The sequence below is a fragment of the Mixophyes fleayi genome, chromosome 8 (assembly GCF_038048845.1).
Source record: "Mixophyes fleayi isolate aMixFle1 chromosome 8, aMixFle1.hap1, whole genome shotgun sequence".
In the NCBI taxonomy this organism is placed as follows: Eukaryota; Metazoa; Chordata; class Amphibia; order Anura; family Limnodynastidae; genus Mixophyes; species Mixophyes fleayi.
The window spans coordinates 126,512,863-126,524,381 of NC_134409.1; the positions used below are offsets into that span (position 1 = coordinate 126,512,863).

At 43.1% G+C, this 11,519-nt stretch overlaps 1 protein-coding gene across 1 annotated transcript in view; it reads right to left on the reverse strand.

The window, feature by feature from the left end:
• Positions 1–6,482: 6,482 nt before the first annotated feature.
• LOC142099688 (2-epi-5-epi-valiolone synthase-like) overlaps positions 6,483–11,519 on the reverse strand; it is a 16,500-nt gene continuing 11,463 nt past the window's right edge. The window contains exons 4-5 of the mRNA XM_075183438.1: positions 11,037–11,289; positions 6,483–7,445 (exon numbers count right to left, since the gene is read on the reverse strand). Coding sequence (XP_075039539.1) covers positions 7,279–7,445; positions 11,037–11,289 — 420 coding nt within the window. The 3' untranslated portion in view covers positions 6,483–7,278. The remainder of the gene's footprint in view (positions 7,446–11,036; positions 11,290–11,519) is intronic.

Below are 11,519 nucleotides of genomic sequence, written 5' to 3' on the forward strand. Positions count from 1 at the left end.
CGGGACAAATGCAACTAATCTTCTTTCATCTTCATCATTTATTTATATAGCGCCACTAATTCTGCGGGGCTGTACAGAGAACTCATTCACATCAGTCCCTGCCCCATTGGAGCTTGCAGTATAAATTTATTCCCTAATATACACACACAGACAGACAGAGAGGGAGAGACTAGGGTCAATTTTGATAGCAGCCAATTAACCTACTAGTATGTTTCTTGGAGTGTGGGAGGAAACCGGAGCACCCGGAGGAAACCAAGGCAAACACAGGGAAAACATACAAACTCCTCACAGAGGAATTGAACTCATGACCCCAGTGCTGTGAGGCAGAAGTGCTAACCACTGAGCCACCATCCTGCCCTTGGATTAAATGCATCTAACATGGAGTGTTCCTCTGTAAACAGGACAGTTGGACAAGAACTGCACTTTGCTCTCTCCGCGTAAATACAGAGCTCTGATTACTGCAGACATCAATTATCATTATTGTTTATGGGTGTGCATGCAATGCAACAGAAAGTAGGTCACACAAGTGTAGAGACTACGCCTAAGTAAACCCTAACACGTATGTCACATGGTATGTTGTGTAAACCAAAAAGATGCATCGTCTTCATATTTACCATGGTAATCTTTTGGTTATTTAACTTGTTACCTAAGGAAATGACAGATGACTGAGGACAAGCCTACACACCTTACCGAGTGTTGCCAAGTTGTATAATCTCTTTTCTTCCAGATCACACCTATTTTGTACTGTTGTCTAAGCCAAATGTTGGTGGATGTGAACGAGGGTAAATAAGGCAAAGCCGGAACTTGAGTGTACAAATGGAAGCATTGTAAATGGATGTGTTGGAAGTTGATGAAATTGGACTTTCAGATGTGTCACAATAATCTATTACGCACCACAGTCACCAGTTTATATAAACTGCTCTCTTTGCACTAAAAAATAAGACATGGACAATGTCTTAACTGTCCAAACTTAAAGCAAGCTTTGGGACAACCCCTTTATTAATATATCCACCCCCACCAAGTAGTCAATACTGCAACTTCATTTAAGTAATATTGCCCTGTAGAGCAAAATCTTGTTTTTTTAAATAGTTACAAAAGGAGGTGTATTTATGAGGTTGGGAATGGAATTACGAGTGTGATGCCACCAACGACAACAACACAGACAAAAAAAATCTGATTTTTAAAATGACTATAAAAACCAAATGCAGACTTAGCATAAAAATGACAATCTACATGACGGACCTGGTTCTGTTATATCCCGAACCCTGGCATAAACAGCAGTTTGTATTGACATCAGTTTGCATAGCGACTTCCACTTTCTGTATTTAAAGCGGCAAAGACAGCAGCCGTATGTAATGTAAAACTGTATAGCCTGGTAAATGACCTAGCAAAGTCTTTTCCTGTTTATGAGCGGTATGACCGTCATTAAAATTGCTAGAAAAAATTGCAGAAAAATCAACCGTTTCACTAAACTGCACTTTAGTATGTAAAGAAGCGAGAGATAATATATTGAACTTAATAGGAGAACTGTATTGAACAAAGGGCAATGAAACAATTAAACAAGTTAAACAGATTAGCATATCAGCACACCTCTTGCCATGATGTCGTGAAGAAGCTGGGCTTGAGCAAGAATAACAATGTTTAAAAAGTGCTGCAATTATTTTAGATTTGTAACTTCTTTTGGCTTAGTCTTCTACTGAATTGTCCACACCTTCTAGCCTTCCCCAGGTGGCAAATGTTAGCAAAAGTGTATGTGTGTATACTATGACTATTTCTGTGTTTTATTTATACTCAGTAATCATTGTGACCTTTTGTCATATTAAATTCCATTTAATAATGTTCTGTCTTTGTGCTATTAAATATTTCCCAGATACTCTTGGTCTTTATAATGCTGTGTTAATGCATTGTTTGGATTACAGTAATGTGATTAAATTAGGTTGTAATTCCATTTTGAGATAAGTCAGGGAGTAACTAAACACTTCCTAAGAGTGATCAGATATTAGTTGTGTCAAAAATAACTTTGGATTAATAGTGTGAGATATAATTTTGAGGGATTTTTGCCATTTTAGACAGACCAGGTGGTTTGTTTTCATTAACCCTTTTACACCCACATGTCACAAATGCCTAGGTGGGTCTGATCATGACAGTACTTTTGGAAACTTAAAGGTGGAATGGTAATGGGATTTAAAATGTGCCTTGTGTCTTTAGCAAAACGAACTGATTCAAACAAGACACTGTTGGCGGAGAGATAAAGAAAAATTAATATAAGAAAGCGAAATATGGAATGCACTGAAATATTACATGAATGTAATATATGTGAAGTCTTGAAAACTGGAGGCTATGGATAATCCTACTAGTACCTCCACTATCCATCTTAAAGGTATTTCTGGGGGTATTTGGAATCTTTTAGGTATATTTACTAAACTGCGGGTTTGAAAAAGTGGAGATGTTGCCTATAGCAACCAATCAGATTCTAGCTGTCACTTTGTAGAATATACTAAATAAATGATAGCTATAATCTGATTGGTTGCTATAGGAACATCTCCACTTTGTCAAACCCACAGTTTAGTAAATCTAGCCCTTGAACTTTTACTATATCAAAAGGTGCAATCCCAGTTTTGTACTCGGTTACAAAGCCTCTCTGCTCACTACATCATATGTCATGCAGCTGTGGTTGCCATGGTAATTTCATCATTGATAGCAAGCTGTATATCATTAATAGCAGCTTAGAACATAACCCTAAATGAGCACTCTAAGTGGAGTGATTATGTTAAAAAAAAAAATCACACCTCACTCCGAGGGGATTGCATATTTTATTGCGATGTCAGAGTACATTATGGGTAAGGGGACCAATAATACCATCCAATCACAGGACATTTTCTGTTTTAATAGAACGTTTGCTTACACTTTTGTCCGCACAGCTTCACTTTTCTATATAAGAATACTTTTAAGTGAATATGCTCACTGTAATCATTTTTTAACCTGAAAGGTTGGAACTCTCTCTTAAGCCATTGATGTTTTCTAGTTTTGATGTGTAATTTCAGGCCAGAAAAGTCAGACTGATGTTTTATTAAAATAGATGGCAAAGGCTACATGCGAAGGTTATTTAAGAACAACAAAAATGAAATATTTTTTCCCCTCTATGTATTGTAATTAATGGGGCTACTAATACTTTGGTAAATGTTTTTGGCCCTTCTGAAGGAAGTCTTCCTCTCTACTAGGTTGTACAAAGAGAGATCCCCTGTGAGTTTCTGGCGGATTTGAAAAAGGGAAGCTGTTGCCCATAGCAACCAATCAGATTCTAGTTATCATTTGTACTATATAAATGATAACTAGGGGCCTGATTCATCAAGGTACGCAAACTCATGTTTCATACTTTGAGTGATGCAAACCCTTATATTTGCGTTGGAGTTTGAGATTGAGTTGACTTTGAGTGCCGTATCTGCTCTGTTTGCGCTGCGTATGTAGTGTTTTACGTAGCTCAAGTCCCGTTTAGCAGATGCGTATGAGTTTGCGTACCTTGATGAATCAGGCCAAAGAATCTGATTGGTTGCTAGAGGCAACATTTCCACTTTTCAAAGCCGCCGGAAACTCGCAGCTTGATACATTGAAATATTTGAACTGTTGTGAAATTACTTGGATTGTAGACATGTGATAAAGCTGTAGATTTCCTTACCATATGAGGGGGAGATGGTAAATTTATATTACATGGTAGAGGGCATTATGGGGGAGACTGACCCAGGGAATTTGTATCAAAAATTAGAAGGGCTAAGTCTCTTTTATGGAGGAATATCTCAAGGTCCACAGTAATTATTTTAAGATTCAAATATTTTATTTCACTACAAAAATTTCAAACTACATAGAAAATATTTTATTTTAATACTTATAATATCTTGCGGTAATTACAAATGAATGAAATAGACCAGTCCTTTACATTTTATTCATTTTTATTATTATTATTATTATTATTATTATTATTATTATCTTAAACTAAACAATTCAACCCCGTTCATCTTCAACAGGCAGAAGTCAAAACAGCAATTTTTCTTTTTAATGAAAATTAATACAGCAAATTACAGCAGTTTATAATACAATCACGGAGGGAAATAAAAGGTATCTATAGGTAGGACTTAATTTAACATCTCTGCACGGTAAAGCAGCAATCATTAGCATTTTTGTATTTATTAAAAGTAGTCAGTAGCTACCTAGTAAGTTGAAGTCAAGATATAAATAAATATCTATAGTTTTTTGAGAAACAGCACCACCCAGTGGCCAAACTGTCAATAACAATGATAACAAACAGCTGTACGAAGAAATAATATTTTATAGACAAATTGCTCAGACAGCAGAGTTGTGTGTTTTTCTGTAAATGGGATAGGGTACCATGCATGGCATTCCCGAGGAGACAGTACATATGCAGGGGCAAATGCAGGATTTGCAGAGGGGGGTTCCACACCATGCTGCTAGTGGGCGTGACCAGCATGCATGGGGGCGTAGCTATAATTTTAGACAGTGCTTGGCTACTCTCCAACTCTCCCTATCCCCATAATATACATGGGCAATGCTGCGTGCACTACTGTTAGGTGTACGCAGCTCTCTCTTTTCGAGCAGAGCCGTGTGAAGCAGGGACAGGGTCCAGCCACCTCAATTAAACAGTGCCCCAGGCTTGGGGGGTTCCAGGCACTAAAGACCCCCCCCCCCCTCGGTTTACCTATGATGTGAGCGGTATGGGATCTCACATTCGGTCATGTAAAACCCTTTTTGCCCATTAAATAATGCGATCAGCCTGGTGTAGTCCAATGATCTTAAAGCAGTGGTGGAAGCGGGCCGGTATACGGTGGTACATCATAGCGTCACTGCTCCTACCGCTTTCATTGTGAAACTATCAAAGTGCATTCACTTACATTTCCCACACCACCACTTCTATATTTCCATTTCTGCCACTGCTTTAAAGTGTATCTATCTGATTCACACCATGGAGTCAGCCGTGTTGGGTGTATACAAAATGGCTACCTCCACTGTGCTCAGTCAACAATAGCTGATGTCACACAAGTAGGCAGTGTCTGTACAACACATGCATACAAAAGGCAGATGCCAACACTGAAGGATTTCAAAGCGGGACAGTCGACTAAATGGGACGTGAATGCGTCATCATGGGGTGTGTCTATGGCATCATGGGGCGTGTCTGAGTCATTACGGGGGCATGTCTATGGCAGCATGGGGGCGTGTCTAGGGCAGCATGGGGCGTGTCTGAGTCATCATGGGGGTGTGTCTATGGCATAATGGGGCGTGTCCGAGTTATCACAGGGGCGTGTCTGAGTCATCACAGGGGCGTGTCTATGGCATCATGGAGGGTGTCTGAGTCATCGCGGGGGGCGTGTCTATGGCAGCATAGGGGCCTGTCTGTGCTCAGAGGGGTACACCGGATGCTAACACCATTCTGGGCACCTGTTCTGAGCGCAAAGAAGCAAAGGATATTGATTCAGCGCTCCAAATGTTATATATATAAGGCAAACTTTGTATGTACAACAGATGAATTGTCTAGTATTACTACCAATGCAATAAGGTAGTATGGAATAAATGGATACGGACACCTAGAAGTAATATATATTGTGAGTGAGATTAACAATATCTAATGCAACATTTCTAAAAGGATTGTTCAATTTATTCCTAAATGTCAATAAGTATAAACACACTAAAATCCAATGTCACAATGATAATTAGCGCTGGAAATTTGCCAGAGGGAATCGGTCCATATAAGTCTCTAAGTCCAGATCAAACACATCAACAAGTGTCTGTAAACTGAAAATAGTCCAAAACGGCAGTTTTGAAAGAAGACTTGAAGGTTCTGTTGTTGTTATACCTACATTGTCCCTGAATACTGCTGTCTCCTTCCTAGTGAAGTATTTCAAACCTATGTACCACTGTATTCTGATTTTGTGGTGTTCTGTTTTTGCCTTTTTGACCATTAATAAACACTTGTTAAAAAAAAAAACCACGACTGAGCATGATGGGAATTCATCAGCATATTACTGACTTCATCTCATCAATGATTTAGGGGTTGTGACAATGTCATTCTATATATTGATTAAATACTATATTAGCACAATCATTAGGTAACAAAAGTTATATTTACCAAAATATCCTCACTCATATGTACAAATCTGACCACATTTCACTGGAATTCACTCAAAGTAAATCACATAATTCCTAGGCTTGTCTACATCTCTATAACCAGAGCTATAAGTGTCAATGGGTTTCACTTCGCAAGAAATCAATGTATAGCTCCCAACTGTCCTGCCGTCCTGCCCGCAGACACCTTGGTCCCGCGGAACGAAAAGTTGGGAAGTACGGCCTGATCTCTGCTGGGTGCCGTCAGTCCTTCAATACACAATTTGTTGTAGGATTTTTTTTTAGGGGAAGGGATCCTGAGCTCCCCACACCCTCCCTCATCACAGTAAATGACCCCCCCTCACCACAATAAAGGCTCCACCCCTCTCTCTATTAGAATAAATGCTCCGCTCCCCCAAATCATAATAAATGCCCAACTCAGTTACCTGTTGTTCCTACGACTCCCGGTTAGATAGGCAGGGAGCACGGCTCGGAGTGAATTTTTCACCATGCCGCATGCGACCAGCCTATCAGTGACCGGGAGCGGCAGAATCGCGGAAGGGGGACAGACGGTCAGACTAAGAGGCCCGGAGAGACCAGGGAATCCGGACTGTTGAAAGGGTCTGTCTGGGCTCCCTAATCTGTCCAGGTCCCAAGCCATACCCCCTGATGGCGGCCCTGATCCCGGGAAGTAGCAGAGTGTGCACATTGTCCTGATTTCCTAACTACAAAATTTTGGGAGGTATGTCAATGTGCCAACGACTGGTAGGACCGTGGATGTACTTGTACCAATCAACAAGTCAGCATGAAGCCTGGATTAAGCATTCTGAAGATCTTACTCTACTTGAACCTACCAACCAATCACATGTTTCGTTTCAAGTTATTTCAAACATTTAGTTCCATCGCTTGCCCCAACTATTTCCTGTGATCATCCAACAGAATTTAGTATTTTGGGCTAAAGCTTTAAATAATGAGGTTTGTATATCCATTACTTTCCCGTTAGGAGCAGTCAGACGTTGTATGGAACTTTATCCATATTTCTCCAGATTATGACGGTCTAACACCAAAGATAATTTTACTGATTAGCTCATTTCATTCCCTTAATTATTTGCAATCTCTACATCCTACTAACTACATGACAGATCAAATCATTCTGCTCACAATTATCTACAATCTGAAAAGCATTTCTAAATTCTTTGGAAAGTCTGCCGTCTCCATCTTCATAGGTATTTCACAAGTCCCTTGTTCTAGGGAACCCGCATGTCCTTGGCATTCCTCTTCCCATAGCTGAAACGCTTTTTTAGTTGTTTCTTTATTTACATTGTTGAAAATCTCTGAAAATATAAAAATACAGCGTTGGACATCGGAACACAAAGTTCCATATTCCAGTAACACAAAGGGTTAATTTACTGACGCTGCATTTAGGGGCAAAATATCTAATAATCTAATAAACTATAAGAGACTGATTTTTTTTTATATATTGGGCTCATGTACGTGAATGTCATTTTTCAATGTTTTTGGTCTATTGCAAAATATTATGCATTGTACATGCATGTGGGTCTATGCATATTTCTATGATTAGTGATCTACTTTATTTATTCTTTTATTCTTATTCTATTATTACATTAGTCATTAAAAACTGCTGTCACCTTCCACCATGCACCATGTAATTTAACACAATTTATCAATAGCACACGAGTTACACTTGTGCACAGGGACTGATCAACCATTAGGCTGATCAGCCTGCAGCCTAGGGCGCTGGGTCCCAGGGGCGCGTTGCTGCTGATATTTAATTTTTTAGCACTGCTTTTGTTGATCAGTGGTCACCGACAGGCAGCCAATCGCTAGGCTGCCTGTTGCTATATGGGCTCCCACGATACCATGCAGCAGACAGGAAGTCTTCACTTCCTGTCTGCTGATCTGAGAAGTGAGGAGCAACGCTGGCCAGCACTACTACAGGTAAGTGAGGGGCTGCCATACAAATCTGTAGGAAGGGAGAGGGGGGGACTGCCATACAAATCTATAGGAAGGGAGAGGGAGGGGACTGCCATACAAATCTGTAGGAAGGGAGAGGGGGGGACTGCCATACAAATCTATAGGAAGGGAGAGGGAGGGGACTGCCATACAAATCTATAGAAAGGGAGAGGGGGGACTGCCATACAAATCTATAGGAAGGGAGGAGGGGGGGATTGCCATACAAATCTATAGGAAGGGAGGGGGGGGGACTGCCATACAAATCTATAGGAAAGGAGAGGGGAGAGGGGGGGGACTGCCATACAAATCTATAGGAAGGGAGGGGGGGACTGCCACACAAATCTATGGGAAGGGAGAGGGGGGGGGGCACTGCCATACAAATCTATAGGAAGGGAGGGGGGGCACTGCCATACAAATCTGTAGGAAGGGAGAGGGGGGGCACTGCCATACAAATCTATAGGAAGGGAGAGGGAGGGGACTGCCATACAAATCTGTAGGAAGGGAGGGGGGAGGACTGCCATACAAATCTATAGGAATGGAGGGGGGGACTGTCATACAAATCTGTAGGAAGGGAGGGGGGGGGCACTGCCATACAAATCTATAGGAAGGGAGAGGGGGGGGCACTGCCATACAAATCTATAGGAAGGGAGAGGGGGGGGGGACTGCCATTCAAATCTATAGGGGGGGAGAGGGGAGACTACCATACAAATCTATAGGAATGGAAGGGGGGGACTGCCATACAAATCTATAGGAAGGGAGAGGGGGGACTGCCATACAAATCTATAGGAAGGGAGGGGGGACTGCCATACAAATCTATAGGAGGGGAGGAGGGGGGTGGGGGGCTGTCATCATCATCATCATCATCATTATCATTTATTTATATAGCGCCACTAATTCCGCAGCGCTGTACAGAGAACTCATTCACATCAGTCCCTGCCCCATTGGAGCTTACAGTTTAAATTCCCTAATATAGACACACGCTCACACACAGACACAGACAGACAGAGAGGGAGAGACTAGGGTCAAAATTTTGATAGCAGTCAATTAACCTACCAGTATGTTTTTTGGAGTGTGGGAGGAAACCGGAGCACCCGGAGGAAACCCACGCAAACACAGGGAGAACATACAAACTCCACACAGATAAGGCCATGGTCGGGAATTGAACTCATGACCCCAGTGCTGTGAGGCAGAAGTGCTAACCACTAGGCCACTGTGCTGCCCACATACAAATTTATAGGAACGGAGAGGGGAGAGGGGGGGACTGCCATACAAATCTATAGGAAGGGAGGGGGGGACTGCCACACAAATCTATGGGAAGGGAGAGGGGGGGGGGGCACTGCCATACAAATCTATAGGAAGGGAGGGGGGGCACTGCCATACAAATCTGTAGGAAGGGAGAGGGGGGGCACTGCCATACAAATCTATAGGAAGGGAGAGGGAGGGGACTGCCATACAAATCTGTAGGAAGGGAGGGGGGAGGACTGCCATACAAATCTATAGGAATGGAGGGGGGGGACTGTCATACAAATCTGTAGGAAGGGAGAGGGGGGGGGGCACTGCCATACAAATCTATAGGAAGGGAGAGGGGGGGGGGCACTACCATACAAATCTATAGGAAGGGAGAGGGGGGGGACTGCCATTCAAATCTATAGGGGGGGAGAGGGGGGACTACCATACAAATCTATAGGAATGGAGAGGGGGGACTGCCATACAAATCTATAGGAAGGGAGGGGGGACTGCCATACAAATCTATAGGAAGGGAGGAGGGGGGTGGGGGGCTGTCATACAAATTTATAGGAAGGGAGGGGGAGGCTGCCATACAAATCTATAGGAAGGGAGAGGGGAAAGGGAGGGACTGCCATACAAATCTATAGGAAGGGAGGGGGGGGCTGCCATACAAATCTATAGGAAGGGAGGAGGGGGGGGGACTGCCATACAAATCTATAGGAAGGGAGGGGGGGCTGCCATACAAATCTTTAGGAAGGGAGAGGGGAGAGGGGAGGACTGCCATACAAATCTATAGGAATGTAGAGGGGGGACTGCCATACAAAGCTATAGGAAGGGAGGAGGGGGGGGACTGCCATACATATCTATAGGAAGGGAGGGGTGGTTGCCATACAAATCTATAGGAAGGGAGGGGGGGGCTGCCATACAAATCTATAGGAAGGGACAGGGGAGAGGGGGGGACTGCCATACAAATCTATAGGAAGGGACAGGGGAGAGGGGGGGGACTGCCATACAAATCTATAGGAACGGAGAGGGGGGGACTACCATACAAATCTATAGGAAGGGAGAGGGGAAAGGGAGGGACTGCCATACAAATCTATAGGAAGGGAGGGGGGGGGGCTGCCATACAAATCTATAGGAAGGGAGGAGGGGGGGGACTGCCATACAAATCTATAGGAAGAGAGGGGGGGGGGGGCTGCCATACAAATCTATAGGAAGGGAGAGGGGAGAGGGGGGGACTGCCATACAAATCTATAGGAATGTAGAGGGGGGACTGCCATACAAATCTATAGGAAGGGAGGAGGGAGGGGGGACTGCCATACAAATCTATAGGAAGGGAGGGGTGGTTGCCATACAAATCTATAGGAAGGGAGGGGGGGGGCTGCCATACAAATCTATAGGAAGGGACAGGGGAGAGGGGGGGACTGACATACAAATCTATAGGAAGGGAGAGGGGGGGGGACTGCCATACAAATCTATAGGAACGGAGAGGGGGGGACTACCATACAAATCTATAGGAAGGCAGAAGGGGGCGGGGAGGGGGGCTGCCATACAAATGTATAGGAATGGAGACATAAAACCGAAACGTTTGCACCTGGCAGAAGTTGTGTTACCTTCTCTATTCAGTGAGATCTGCAGTCAGACCAGCGGTGCCCAAATCACTGCATATAAGTGTCCAGTGTGGGAGATCAGGGTGTATTCTATTATACTACAGGGTACAGTACCTGCCGTTCCCAGCCCGGTGGGGAGAGGGAGGCGCAGGGCTCCCCCGCTGTGCTTCAGTCTCTCCCCCAACGCTTTCTCTATGAGCTGCAGAGTGCAGTCTTTATGCCAGACCGGTAGCTCCAAGGTTCTCATGCACTGCAGCGTCCGGTGCTTCTCTTCCACTGTGATCTGTCCTCTCTCATATGATACATATGTCATAAACGCCATGTCTATATTCACCGCCTCTCCGTGCATGAGTGCTGGCAACACTTCCTGTAATGTACAACGTCACATATCATGTAAATGAGCAGATTCACTAATGTATCTATCTATCTATCTATCTATCTATCTATCTGATATCTATCTATCTATCTATCTATCTATCTGATATCTATCTATCTGATATCTATCTATCTATCTATCTATCTATCTATCTATCTGATATCTATCTATCTATCTATCTATCTATCTATCTGATATCTATCTATCTATCTATCTGATAT